Source organism: Oncorhynchus nerka, linkage group LG7, assembly GCF_034236695.1.
Source record: "Oncorhynchus nerka isolate Pitt River linkage group LG7, Oner_Uvic_2.0, whole genome shotgun sequence".
NCBI lineage: Eukaryota > Metazoa > Chordata > Actinopteri > Salmoniformes > Salmonidae > Oncorhynchus > Oncorhynchus nerka.
In genome coordinates this window covers 48,209,620-48,223,795 of record NC_088402.1, presented here as the reverse complement: position 1 = coordinate 48,223,795, position 14,176 = coordinate 48,209,620, and the positions used below count along the sequence as shown (strand labels likewise).

General features: G+C 44.0%; 1 protein-coding gene across 1 annotated transcript; it reads left to right on the top strand.

The window, feature by feature from the left end:
* Window positions 1-4,396: 4,396 nt before the first annotated feature.
* Window positions 4,397-12,948, top strand: LOC115131847 (rabenosyn-5-like). Its single transcript, XM_029663874.2, is given in 14 exon segments — window positions 4,397-4,590; window positions 5,189-5,470; window positions 5,598-5,732; window positions 6,264-6,364; window positions 6,581-6,626; window positions 6,774-6,935; window positions 7,096-7,358; window positions 7,446-7,516; window positions 7,641-7,727; window positions 7,834-7,936; window positions 8,099-8,203; window positions 8,359-8,631; window positions 8,785-8,890; window positions 8,893-12,948. Coding segments are annotated over 13 exon segments (2,346 nt in total). The 5' UTR covers window positions 4,397-4,590; window positions 5,189-5,307; the 3' UTR covers window positions 9,624-12,948.
* Window positions 12,949-14,176: the final 1,228 nt, after the last annotated feature.

Sequence of the window (14,176 nt, the reverse complement as noted above, 5' to 3'; positions counted from 1 at the left end):
CCTAGCTGCAGACTAGTAATTAATCAAAGACTTGTTCTCATTCTGTCGGTATCGATAGTCTAAGAGTTTAACCACGTGGTATGGTTAAAAAGATTCAGCAATGGTCTACACCTTTAGCCCTCTCGTAATTGAGGCAAGCTTGGTCTACAACCTTAGTCCCCTTCCTAATGGAGAAAAACATGGTCTGGTGATAATTTCTCAAAGTTGGGTTTTATTCAGAATGGCAGAAGAGGGCTGTCCCAGGATGTCTGACCCTAACTGGGCTCAGGGGCGGTCCTCTGATTTAGTTCAAATCAAAAGGGAATTGTATTTTTCTTCATTAAACAGTCCACACTCATATTACACCATTATACAAACAGTATCATCCTTACTCATTCATCTTATACAACAATTAGACGTAAACCTCATATCTGAGGCTATTACATAAACAGCGTTATGGTAATGTGGCCATACCATCCCCCATGAGCTTCCCAAGTTGTGACAAACGCACCAGTTCGTAGCTGGATTCTTCACTGATCTTTTACACTTACTCTGGAACATGACATTTGTTCGTACCTCACGTGCTGTGAGGTGGAAGGATTTCCTTTGTCCTCTGTGAAAGTTTACCCTCTATAACTGTGTGTCCATGAGGCAAGGTTTTCCTTGGGAATTTCGACCTCACTCTGCCCACAGGAGTCTGGTTGTAGAAGCAGAGAGCGGGGGATGGTGCTCGCTGTACTCAAAGAGGGCAACGTCATGACAAGGGTTGCAAAGGGTCGGAAACTTTCCATGGGAAGTTAAGCCTGGGAATCTTGGGAATTTTGCTTAAATTCATCAAAAAAGTTAGCTTATAACAGTGAAGCGTTTTTGTGGGATACACATAAGTTAATTAAACTTTCCCCAATTCAATGGAATTGCAACTCAATGCAATGGAATTGTACAGCTGATTCTCAAGATCTTGCACACACTACTACACGGTCTGAGCCAAGGACAACATGCTTTCTGGTAAGTTTTGATTACAATACTGGGTGGGTTGAATATATTTTATATGACATATATGATGTTTGTTAAATAGTAAATAGTAGCCTACAGCAAAGTGTGTTTAAATAATTTCTAACTTGTTAACAATTTCCGAAAGTTACTTTTTTCTACCATGTGGGTTTTAGCTTGCTTGAGCCTGCTAACTGAGTGTTAATTCACCTGTTTCCATACATGATTTGTTTTAAAACATTTATCTCACAAAGGAGTTGTTTAATCTAACTGGTTAACTATTTATCTGTGTATGGATTTGTATTTGCTTGTTTTTTTACTAATTTTTTACTAATCTTGACGGGAAAATGCCACGGGCACTATCTGATGTGTGGAGACATTTCACTACAGCTAATGTAGAAGGGAAAAGCTGTGTACATTTGCAAATACTGTGCCAAATCATATGTGAAGACTGCAACAAAGATGCAGAATCATCTGGCCAAGTGCATAAAGTTCCCTTAGCGCTCACAACAAGCAACCTCTGACAAAAGTCCCTCTACTTGAGGTGAAAATGATGAATCAGACACCTTATCGATAGCAACAGCTCATGGTCCTCCTGGAATCAGAAGTTCAAGTGAAGGTCAAGCAAATCATAGAGAAAGCAGACTGTATTGCAATCATCTCTGATGGGTGGTCGAATGTTTGTGGGCAAGGAATAATTAACTACATAATCTCCACCCCTCAACCAGTATTCTACAAGATCACAGACACAAGGGACAACAGACACCCCGGTCTCTACATTGCTGATGAGCTGAAGGCAATCATCAATGACCTTGGACCACTGAAGGTATATACACTGGTGACAGACAATGCTGCGAACATGAAGGCTGCTTGGTCTAAAGTGGAGGAGTCCTACCCTCACATCACACCCATTGGCTATGCTGCTCATGCATTGAATCTGCTCCTCAAGGACATCACGGCACTGAAAACAATGGATACACTCTACAAGAGAGCCAAGGAAATGGTTAGGTATGTGAAGGGTCATCAAGTTATAGCAGCAATCTACTTCCCCAAGAAAAGTGAGAAGAATAAGAGCACCACATTGAAGCTGCCCAGCAACACCCATTGGGGTGGTGTTGTCATCATGTCTGACAGTCTCCTGGAGGGGAAGGAGTCTCTCCAAGAAATGGCCATATCACAGTCTGCCGATATGGACAACACCATCAAGAGGATCCTCCTGGATTATGTATTTTGGGTGAGCAGCCTGAAACTCCTGAAACCTATGGCAGTAACCATTGCACGGATTGTGGGAGATAATTGCCATCCTGTCTGATGTTCAGACTCTGCTTGCAGATGTAAGATAAGAAATCTGTGCTGCCCTGCCCATTTCACTGTTGCTCCAAGTAGAGGAAACTGCAGTTCTGAAATACATCAAAAGCGTGAAGACTTCTGCCTGAAGCCCATACACGCCACAGCATACATGTTGGAGTATGCTGTGTATGCTGCCAAGTATGCTGGCAAGAGCATTCTGTCTGGTGCAGAGATCAACAACACCTATGGTGTCATTACTACCATGTCTCTCCACCTTGGCCTGGATGAGGGCAAGGGTTTTGGCAGTCTGGCAAAGTGCACTTCCAAGCAAGGGCTTTGGGATGGAGATGCAATATGGCAGTTGTGCCAAAATATCTCATCAGCCACCTGGTGGAAGGGACTTTGTGGATCTGAGGCTCTTTCCCCTGTTGCCTCCATCATCCTCCAAATCCCACCAACATCAGCTGCCTCAGAGCGCAACTGGTCCTTGTTTGAGACCAATACAAGGGTTGGAAAATTGGTGGCCATCTGGGCAAATTTGAGAAATCCTCAACAAGGTTGGAAAGTGACAGTGAAGATTAGGTGGACATTGAGGAGGTCCAGGGAGAAGACATGGAAGCCTGAGAGGAAGACGACCAAAAGCTTTAGTTTCTAGACTCATTTTACAGATGTATGTTGAAAACATTTTTGGGAGATGCGATGGATCATTCAATATTCCCTTTCTTTTGTTCAGTGAAATCGTCCCATGTGAAGAGTAAAGTCATGTAATTAAAGTTCAATTCGGAACTAAATAGTTTATTTTATTTCTATTATAAGGATTTAATCATTTGCAATTGTGTCTACTTATAAGGTAAAATGTTTCTGTTTCTGTCTCTGATATGGTAAATATATCCAATGCAAAAAAACATCTACATTAATATGAATTTGCATATATTTCCGTTAATTCCCACGTCTCTAATATGGTCATACATTTGGCAGAAGGTTAAGAAGTGCGTCTCAGCATTCACCTTCATCCCCCCAATGATTGTATTTTCAGTCACCGGTAGCTTGTGGGTGCTTTATATGCGCTAGTCAATTATGAGTGCGTCTACTTATATTAAATATATAATTAGTAATATATGCCTACTGTATGCTGTAAATTAATTAACTAACTAACGTTAGTCTGCCAAGTTGGAACTTCAGATATCAAAATGTTTTATTTGGACAATTTCCAAAAGATAACCAAACATAAATATATTTACTTTTAACGAGACGTGTTTTTTTTGCCGTCATTTGCATTAGTAGCACCATTTCTAACTTATTTGCATTCGTTTTTACTTACACTTTTATGTTACATTGATGTTGTTTTTAAGTTTTCGCAGACTTTTCTTAGCGGATGTACAATCATCGCGATTTGAATTATGGGGAGTTCCAGGCCCCTTAGTGAACATAATTGCATACCACCCTGCATACCACTGCTGGCTTGCTTCTGAAGCTAAGCAGGGTTGGTCCTGGTCAGTTCCCGGATGGGAGACCAGATGCTGCTGGAAGTGGTGTTGGAGGGCCGGTAGGAGGCCCTCTTTCCTCTGGTCTAAAAAATATCCCAATGCCCCAGGGCAGTGATTGGGGACACTGCCCTGTGTAGGGTGCCGTCTTTCAGATGGGATGTTAAACGGGTGTCCTGACTCTCTGAGGTCATTAAAGATCCCATGGCACTTATCGTAAGAGTAGGGGTGTTAACCCTGTTGTCCTGGCTAAATTCCCAACCTGGCCCTCAAACCATCACAGTCACCTAATAATCCCCAGTTTACAATTGGCTCATTCATCCCCCTCCTCTCCCCTGTAACTATTCCCCAGGTCGTTGCTGCAAATGAGAACGTGTTCTCAGTCAACTTAAAATAAAATTGTGCTCTCCCAAACCCGACTAAAACCGGGGGCTTTACGTACCAAACTTCCCTTGCTTGGCTAATCATTGGACCGCCCGCCAAGATGGCGACGGTGATTTCCCCATAATGGGAGGGTAGGTGAGTTTGAAACGCAACCCTTCTCTAGGGAGGACCACTGAGGTATAAAGAAATGGGTGGACAGCACCACTGTGATGGTCAGTGTGTCCAATAACACTTGTTTCCTTTGATAAATGTATGTTTTCCTGTTGTGAAAAAGGACAGAAAGTCAAATAGGTGCCTCCTGGCTTTCCCATCCATATGCATTTTGTGTGTTCTTTCCTCTGGTCTTGGCTGTATGCTAGTCACATGACTAGGGCGGCTAACCTTTCAACCGCGAAGAGTGTTGCAGCGAGCTGTCAACATTTAATTCATAAACTGTACGGTTAACAGGTTTACATTGTGATATGTAAGTACACAAATGCGTCTTTGGATAGTTTTTGTCATTGCAAACGGTATACTCACTACTGGCGAAACGTCATTATCTACAGTAGCTAACTGTTAGTTAGCTAGGTTGTTAGCCTTTTGCTAACTTTAGCCAGCTAATTGCTAGCTAGTGTGAATAGTTCTAACTGGTTAGCTATCTATGACTGGCTGGTTCTAATCAAATGATGTCCCTACCTAGTGCCAATATGTCCCTCAATCAGATACAAGGTGAGACAGATGACTACCGTAAAGATACATTAGCTACATCACTGGCTTATGGAGAGTTGTAAACACAGCCGACTGCAGCCGTTGTTCGCTATTGTAAGTTATTTAGCTAGTCTGTTTATTCTTTCAAACGCGGTTCTTTTAAGTAACGCCATGCATAGGATTTACGTGAGCAGTTAGCGTCCAGTAGGCAACGTTAATCAGTGACTTCCATGTCATCTGACAAGTCTTTCATGCTGGAAGTTTTTAGAGTTCGTCATTCAGTAAGCCACTAAACCATGACTTCCATACATGTATGTTATTGTCAGTACCCTTAACCCCTCTACTGCTTCAAACGATCAGTTTCTGCCTCTCAGGCTTTCTCCTGTCATAATGGAGCGGATGAGGGGTGGGCATCACACCCAGTTGGGCATGGCATGAGACAGACACACACCCTGGGTGTCTCTGTTACCATCCTGCACCCACCCCCACCAAAATGGCCTCCAGCTACCCACCCCCATTCGAGGGCACAGGGGAGGTGAAGGAGGGCTTCCTGTGCCCGCTGTGCCTGAAGGACCTGCAGTCGTTCTACCAGCTCCAGGAACACTACGAGGAGGAGCACTCTGGGGACGATCGACATGTCAGGGGACAACTCAAGAGTGAGTCCATTTTGTGCTCTACCAGACTAAATATGCACAGCATGGAGGAGCAAAGGAAATTCTAAATCAAAAGGGTCTCTGATAATACTTTTAGAAGGCAATCACAACTCTCTCCTTTTGGCTGCAGGTCTGGTCCAGAAGGCTAAGAAAGCCAAAGACAAGCTGCTGAAGTGGGATGGTGAAGACAAGCCAGAGACGGGCAGTTATGAGTCCTTCTACTACGGCGGAGTGGACCCTTACATGTGGGAGCCTCAGGAGTTGGGTGAGACTGGGAGAAGTGTGCAGGGGGGGTTACTGGGAGTAGAGGAAAGGGGTGGTGTGGTAGAGGGCTTCCCAAATCAAATTTTATTTCTCACATGCATTAACATTCGCTAACCATGTAAGTGTAGTGAAATGCTTGTGCTTCTAGTTCCAACAGTGCAGTAATATCTAACAAGCACTCGTAACAATTACCTAACCACTACCTAATACACACATATCTAAAGGGATGAATGAGAATATGTACATGTAAGTATATGGATGAGCGATGACTGAGTGGCATAGGCAAGTTGCAATAGATGGTATAAAATACAGTATATACATGTGATGAGTAATGTAAGACATGTAAACATTATTAAAGTGGCATTATTTAGAGTGCATTGTATAAAGTGACTAAATCTACACTACATAAGAGATGTATTGGTCTGGTCATTGAATGCTAGTGAGTCATCTCGACTGAATTGAAAATGTGGTGCTGCATTGTAATGGAACACCCTTCCATCCAGTCTGATGGTGTCCCTCCTATACCCCATAGGAGCCACAAGAAATCATATGGACTTTTTTAAGAAGCACAGAGCTGCCCGGATTGACCACTATGTCATCGAGGTCAACAAGCTCATTATCAGGCTGGAGAAAGTGAGGACTCTTGCACAAACTACAGCAGACAATCACAAGTTGTTTGTCAATGTGGCTTTGACACATACAGTAGCAGTTACACTGCCCTTATTTTTATTTTATTTCACCTTTATTTAACCAGGTAGGCTAGTTGAGAACAAGTTCTCATTTGCAACTGCAACCTGGCCAAGATACTGTCAGAACATGACTCACCATGTATCCTGTGTTCTGTTTCAGCTGACATCTTTTGACAGGATGAACATAGATGCAGGCAAAATTAGAGGTGAGTTAAGTGGGGATCATATTGCAGTGTGTTTTGGTATTCACCATCACATTATACCAGATCCGCATTTCTTCTTATTGAGTAGTGTGGATTTGAATGTCATTTTCATTGTGTGAATCCAGAAAAGCCTCTTCTCTTCCTCTCTAGCGATTGAGAAGTCTGTTGTGGCGTGGGTGAGCGACTCTGATGTTCCGTTCTGTCCCGACTGCGGTAACAAGTTCAACCTTCGCAACAGGCGACACCACTGCCGCCTCTGTGGCTCCATCATGTGTAGGAAGTGCATGGAGTTTGTGCCCCTGCCTTTGGCTTGTGAGTAGAATTACACACTCACACACACATAAACACACCACATTATGGACATATATAACGTGTGCATGTGTTTACATGCATACTACAGTATTACATATTATTGCAACATATCTCAGTGTTGCTCAGTGAATCCTCACCCTGTTTGTTCTCTTCTCTCCAGACAAGCTGACCAGTGGGACTCGGGAGGCCCGTAGTGTTACGGGCAGCCAGTCCCAGTCCCCTCCAACAGGGGGCGGGGGCAATGTCAGCGGGATGGGCTCCAGGAGGGGCAGCATCAGCAGCCTGAGCAGTGTCACCTCAATGCTGGAAGAGAAGGATGACGAGAGGATCCGCTGCTGCCTCCACTGCATGGACACCCTAATGAAGAGACAGCAGAAACTGGAGGAGAAAGACCACGTGCCTGACATCGTCAAGCTCTATGAGGTAACACAGAGCTCTGTGTGATTCCTCTTGTTCACCATGTAGTGTACTTCATGTCATTCACCATCCATCTTCCTGTCTTCCTCCCAGAGGCTGAGACTGTGCATGGACAAGGTGGATGAGAGGGCTCCAGAGTATATCAGAATGGCTGAGTCTCTCAAGTAAGATATAGCCTGTGTCTTAAATGACACCTCATTCCCTATATTGCGTACTACATTTGACCAGAGCTATATGTGGCTCTGGTTCGGTTGTTTTATCCTCATTGTCAAACTTCCATTTTCACAGTGCTGGAGAGACCACCTATAACCTGGACACGGCTGGTGGACTGAGAATGGAAGTCCAGAAATACTACGAACTGATCGATGCACTGAGGTACATACCGTTTACAGAACATGTGTTAACTAACTTCAAGTCACTTTGGATAAAAGTGTCTGCTAAACGACCATATTATAACATTCTCTATATATATTCATGTCAGTAAGAAGATCTTAACACTGGGAATGAAGGAGGAGCCACAACCCCATCAAAAGACTCTCCAGCTGCAGAGGATGGTCAGATACACAGCCACACTGTTTGTCCAGGTGAGACACAGAGGGTACACTACTGTACACACAGAGCAGCTATGGATGAGCTGAATAGCATACTAAACATGTCATTGATAACTGAGACTGCCACCAGTAAAGTTACATACTATATTCAAGCAACCCCCCCTCCATCTCTATACTTCTCCCTTCCTCCTGCAGGAGAAGTTGCTGGGTCTGATGTCTCTACCCACTAAGGACAAGTATGAGGACCTAAAGGAGAAGAGGAAGCAGGAGCAGGAGAAGAGGCTCACGCAGGAGAGACTGGTGAGTAGGCTGCTTATTGTTTAATCTAATGACCCAACAATGGTATTCCAAAAAGGATCTAATATATCTATGATAACAGACAAGCAAAAAGCAACACAATTAGTGTTTTATAATGAAGCTGTCTCTAAAAGCTTACCTTCCTATTTTACTGCCAGATTGCCCAGGTGGCCCAGAAAAGGAGGCAGGACTCTGAGAAGAACCGCCCAGCTGCCAGCACCAATGGGGAGGCTCCCCAGGCCCCCAGGGCCCCCCGCATGACCAAAGCTGGGGGATGGCTGCCCTCTTCTGATACCCTCCACACGTGCGGGGAGCTGGAGGACCCCCTGCTGCAGCAGATAGACAACATCCAGTCATTCTTGCGGCAGGCCAAGGCTGCCCAGAGGCATGACGAAGTGGCCATGCTGGAGGAGAACCTCAGGCAGCTGCAGGTGTGGAAACCTACATTATATTAGACATGTACCACAACAACTAATATTGATCAAGGAATTCATTGTTGTATATACTGTGATTTACAATGCACCACATCAAGTAGGGCTCTGTGTAGGAATAGGGTGTTATTTGTTGAACTATGTGTTTCCCAGGATGAGTACGACCAGCAACAGACCAGCTTGGCCATCGCTCTGTCCCAGAGGCTGGCGCAGGAGGAGAGTCTACAGCAGGACGAGCTGCAACGCCTGGAGGACAGAGAGAGGGGGAGAGGGAGCACAGGGCCCAGAGCCAAGCCCCAGGATCCCAGGCCACATACACCTGGCAGGGCTCACTGAACCTAACCGATATAGGGAGCCTCCATGGGGAGGTAGAGGGGGAGGAAGAGGTGACACCTAAAGCAGAGAGCAGCCCCCTGTCCATGAGGGCCTTCCCTGCCCTGACCGACCAGGATGAGGAGTCACCCCCCCGGCTGAGGAGGCTGGGGGGAGATGTGACACCTCCTGGTGGCGAGGGACAGAACAGCTCCTCCCTCAACCCCTTTGAGGAGGAAGACTCCACCCCTGTGGAGGATCCTTCCAATCCGTTCTTCGAGGAGATCCAGAAGGAGCACAAGGAGGTGGCTAACGGGAAGAAGGAGTACAACCCCTTTGAGCAGGAAGAGGGTGGGGAGGAAGAGCAGGGGCAGGCCGAGGGCGCCACTGGCAACCCTTTCGAAGTGAAGGAGGAAAACAATGAAGGTAACCCTTTTAAAGAGGCTTCTGGGTGTACTCTGCCGGGAGCCTCGACCAATCCCTTCGAGGGGGAGGATGAGGAGGCGATGCCGGATGTTGACGTGATTGAGGAGGAGTTGCTGCTGCAGCAGATCGATAATATACGGGCGTACATATTTGATGCCAAGCTCAACGGGAGGCTAGACGAGGTAGAGCTGCTGTCGGAGAACCTGAGAGAGCTGCAGCGCACGCTACAGGAACAGAAGAGCAAGACACACTGACAGACACCACCTCCCTGTCTCTTTCTCTCATACCCCCATACCATTACCTGACGCTTACAACAGGGCTTTCCACCCAGGGCTAGAAGGCTACTCCTGAGATGACGGTAGTTCCCTTTAAATGACCAATGATCTCGTTGATACTAGGTTGTGTTAGGTGACGGAATCACCCAGCGCCACCCTTGGTGAGTAGCCCTCCAGAGCCAGGGTCCAGAGGGTGCATCTCAGTCTATACTCCAATAGCCTATACTCCTTTCCTTCATCTGCACTGATGTGAATAAACTGCACATAATAATAGCATTATTTCTTTGCCGATCCTGATTGCCCTACCAAGTGCAGGTCAAGGAGAGGAAGCATCTACAGACTTGAGGCTTTCTCAGGTTTTGACAGCCAAGTCACTAGAAGAATGCCGACCACGAGATGCATTTAGGTTGCGTTTTGATTTTCTCGCTCTCGTACTTACTAATAACACTCACTCTATAAAGGTGTCTGTTAGGAGCCCAGGTTGGTTTTTATTATACTTGTATGGTAAGAAGCACAAGGGCAGAGTATCATCACTTACAGACAGATGTCTGTATTCGGCCACTGGAGAGAGGATTCAAGGGGTCATAAGGGAGGTTATTTGAGGCCAGACATCGATCTGCAGTCCTGCTACACAATAGATATCTTATGTAGAATCAGGGTTGCATTCAAGATCACATGGTTTTGAAAACATTCACTCAAGGGTTGGGCAATATGAGACCTACGATATGCTACTCCAAATACTGCGATAGCCGATATAATTGATTTGCACGTTTAATGACCAGATAATTCCAGACTATGCCATTTTTGTCCTTATATTGTATTTAATCACATCGACCCAACCTTGGTTTACTCTGAATAGTTTAAAATGGCAGCTATGAGTGTCATGAAAACGTGTTGTCTGCACACAAATGCAGCCCTGAATACTAAGCATGTCTAACCTGTAACGGCTACATTTGTCTGTCAGATCTTCACATACATGTTTGTAGGGGAGTGGAAACTTATTGCCGTTCGCACATAATCTTTTATCTCAGTCTTCTGTCATCCCTGGGGGTCGTGACCACTAGAAAGAAAATGTTGAACAAAACATGAGCGAAACCAAAAACTGTTTTTGAAATCCTACTTTGCCTCCTTCAGTTTCTGTAAGCTGGTTTTGTGTCTGTTGAAGCACAGAATAGATGCATTAGCTTTCAGTGTGTGTACATCACTAGGAGGCACTTCAGCAGTAGTCCAAAGTAGGCTTTCAAAGCTGATATTGTCCTAGTCTCTCTCATGCTGTTTCTCTAACGTGTCCTAGTTCTCCTACTGTTCTCTCTTAGTGCACTGAGGGTCAGAATCTGTCCTGCTCTGAACAAATCTAAAGCTCTTTACAGGGTAAAAAAAAAACATCCCATTTACTTTCTCTTATGCCAAGCCTGGTTCAGAATATTGGCCTTTGTCATCCTTATTCAATAGCTGTCTAGTCTTGTAACTTCAGTCTGTATTTAGTGTATTTATGCAACTGATTCAGCAAAGTATTTCTTGGCATCACTTACCATTAACTCAGAACACCAACAGTTGAGCTGTTTAGGTCTGAGGCACAGAATAGGTCAATTTACCCAGAGTGCTCTGCTTGGCACCTATATCTGTCACCGCATCAGCCTGCTCTGTATCCATAAGGTTGTGGCAACTTTAGGATAAAAGACTATCTTGATTAATCTCTTAAAGATAATCTATTGTCATAGGTAAATTAACACTAAACCTATTCCACGCTACCAAGTATAATTTATACTGTTGGCAAACTCCTGTGTCACCTGTTGAATAAGTACTTTGATGTATCCAAGTACTGGTTCACTTGCCTTGCAAAGTATACAATAGTACTTGTCATTTTGAACTAAAGCAGTATTGTGTTCGCTGTAATCGATCATGCACCACTAACTCTCAGCTGTGTTGCATCTAAACCAAACATTTTCAGACATGAATAATGTATTTGTGGCAAATGTGAATGACTTGTCGAGTAGCTTTTTGATAATGTTGCCCGTTTGCCTTTTGTTATCGTAGAAGGTTCCGTCACACAACACTAATTAAAGACATGACCTATGTGAACAATAGGAAGTGGCCTTTTCATTCACCCACTCCATCGACACGATGTGATAGTGTGTTGCAAAGATGATATACTTTCAACCTCACGAATCTAAGGAGCAGATTCTAGTTCACCGATCTCCAAATCATCATTGTTTACAACAGCTGACAATGAAACTAAATCCTGTCTGGTTTTCTTTAATGTACAGAAACGTCCACAATATTTCCAGTGAAACATAACAGTTCAGTCCATGATTCCTTCCAGTCTTAGTCCTGTGCAGCTAGCATCTGAGCGCGGTCTTTCCCTGTCATCTCCTTGGGTGGTGCTGGAGCAGGGGACCTCCTTTCAGACAGTACTTCTCAGGCCCAAACTTGGCTGGGTTTAGCAGCCTCCATCCTGGCTGGAGCCTCCGCTTGCAGGGCCTCGCTGTGAAGGGAGGGACAGGAAAAATAACGACAAGGGGAAGACAAATTAACCAAATCATACATACAGGTTTGCTCCTAGAACTCGGATAGTCGAACTGAAAGTCTGTGCTCGCACACTCCCTAAAGACCTTCACTTGAGCAACCGTAGCAAAAACAGCCGTAACACTTCAATACTCTAATTTAAAGAAGTTCAAAATCAAGTCGATTTTTTTGCAGAGGGTCTTAGTCACACAATTATACGTCTAAGAAGTTTGGTGCAGTATTTCTCAGGTGAAAGAAATAGCATGAAAGCTAAGTCTCTCCTTGAAGGCAAACACTTCATGTTCCCTCCCACTCCTACTGTTGCCCAATCACAGATGAAGGAAGTGTTGACTTCGGCTACTGAACTTTGACTTGACTCAAGAAAAAAAAAATGTGCGGGCCGAGGAAAAAAAAGTCAACATTTTATAATATGCGCAAATTGTTTCAAAATGGGAAGCTTTAGACAAGAGCGTAGCATCTAACCCTGTGGTCACCAACCTTTTGAGTCAAAATATATGCCGAGATCTACCGCTCTAATTTTGTATTAACATGACTTAAAATGTAAGCCTATGCAACATTAACCAATTAAACAGTACTTTAGCAATGAGGTTTGTGCAGTAAGCTGGCCCAATACATTATCACCAAATACTGTCTTTGCTTGAATTTACCTGCCAATGCATTGTTTGGGACATTTTTAAAAATAAATTGTATTTAAAAATTTGAGGTAGGCTATATGATCACACCGGTAATAGATCCCTTGTTACAAGTCAGAATGTTGAATAAACTTTATTGGAACTTACTCTCCCGAGTGTCTAGTGAGTTTGTCCTTGCACCAAAATTTGAAACAAAATAGCCACAGTAAAGTATTAGGCTATTGAACCGATTTGCGTGGCTCTCACAGATTGTTTGTTCATCTGAGGCACACAACGTATGTGCCCAAGAGCAAGGCACTTAACCCAATTTGCTCCAGGGGCACAGTACTACATGGCTGACGATGTAAAACAACACATTTCACTGCACCTGGTGGATGTGACAAAATATACATGTTTTTGTTATACATGCATGATGCATGCATACTAAATGAGCTTTTTTTTTGCATGGGGCGCTTCAGCAGGACATTTTGGAACATTCAGAATAGAAACTTGCCATGTAGAATAAGGAATCACATCTCCCCTATTTGTGGAATTTCTATCTACAATGTTCTCGAACATGTTCGTACTGAACGTGCCCATGGTTTTGCACAGGTGATAGAAATCGTAACAGCAGTAGTAGCATTTAAAAAAATTGTTTTAGTAATATTCCCTGTGGATATTTTGGCTCAAATTTCCAGCTGCATAAGGACCAACTACCCAGACAACCAGTTGAGTAAATTGAAATGTAATTTCTACAAAGTGCATAAAGATGGCGGCCCCCATGTACATACCGCAAACGCCGGCAATTAAAACAAATTAAAAAGTAGATTGTGTTGATTTATCGGCACATTGAACCATGTCGCGTGCCGTAGTTTAAAAAATCTGGATAGCGCTCAAATGAAGCCGTATCTGAATTCCTCCATCTTTATGCCCCTTTGCCATTGTACTGTTTCAGACTGATAACTATAAACTATCAAAATAAAGTTGCACACTCCATGTATAATCTCCCAGCAATTTAATGTGTATTTACCAACGTTTCAGCATCACTGTGCCTTCCTCAGGGTAATGTCATGAATACTTGAACCAGGTTATGTAGACACACTGTGCAATTAGTGTAACCAATGACAGTAGTGAGGGGTGTGTCAATGATTAAGTTAATTAAAATGAATTAGGAAATGCAAAACAGGTTAAGTGTATTAGCCAGCTAACGTTAGCTCGCTTATATCAGTTTTTCGATTGGCAACAAGTCACTCATCAATACCCGGTCATTATCACTGGGTGGGATTTGGAGGATGGAGGCAAAAGGGGAAAGAGCCTCAGATCCACAAAGTCCCTTCCACCAGGTGGCTGATGAGATATGTTGGCACGACTGCCATATTGCATCTCCATCCCAAA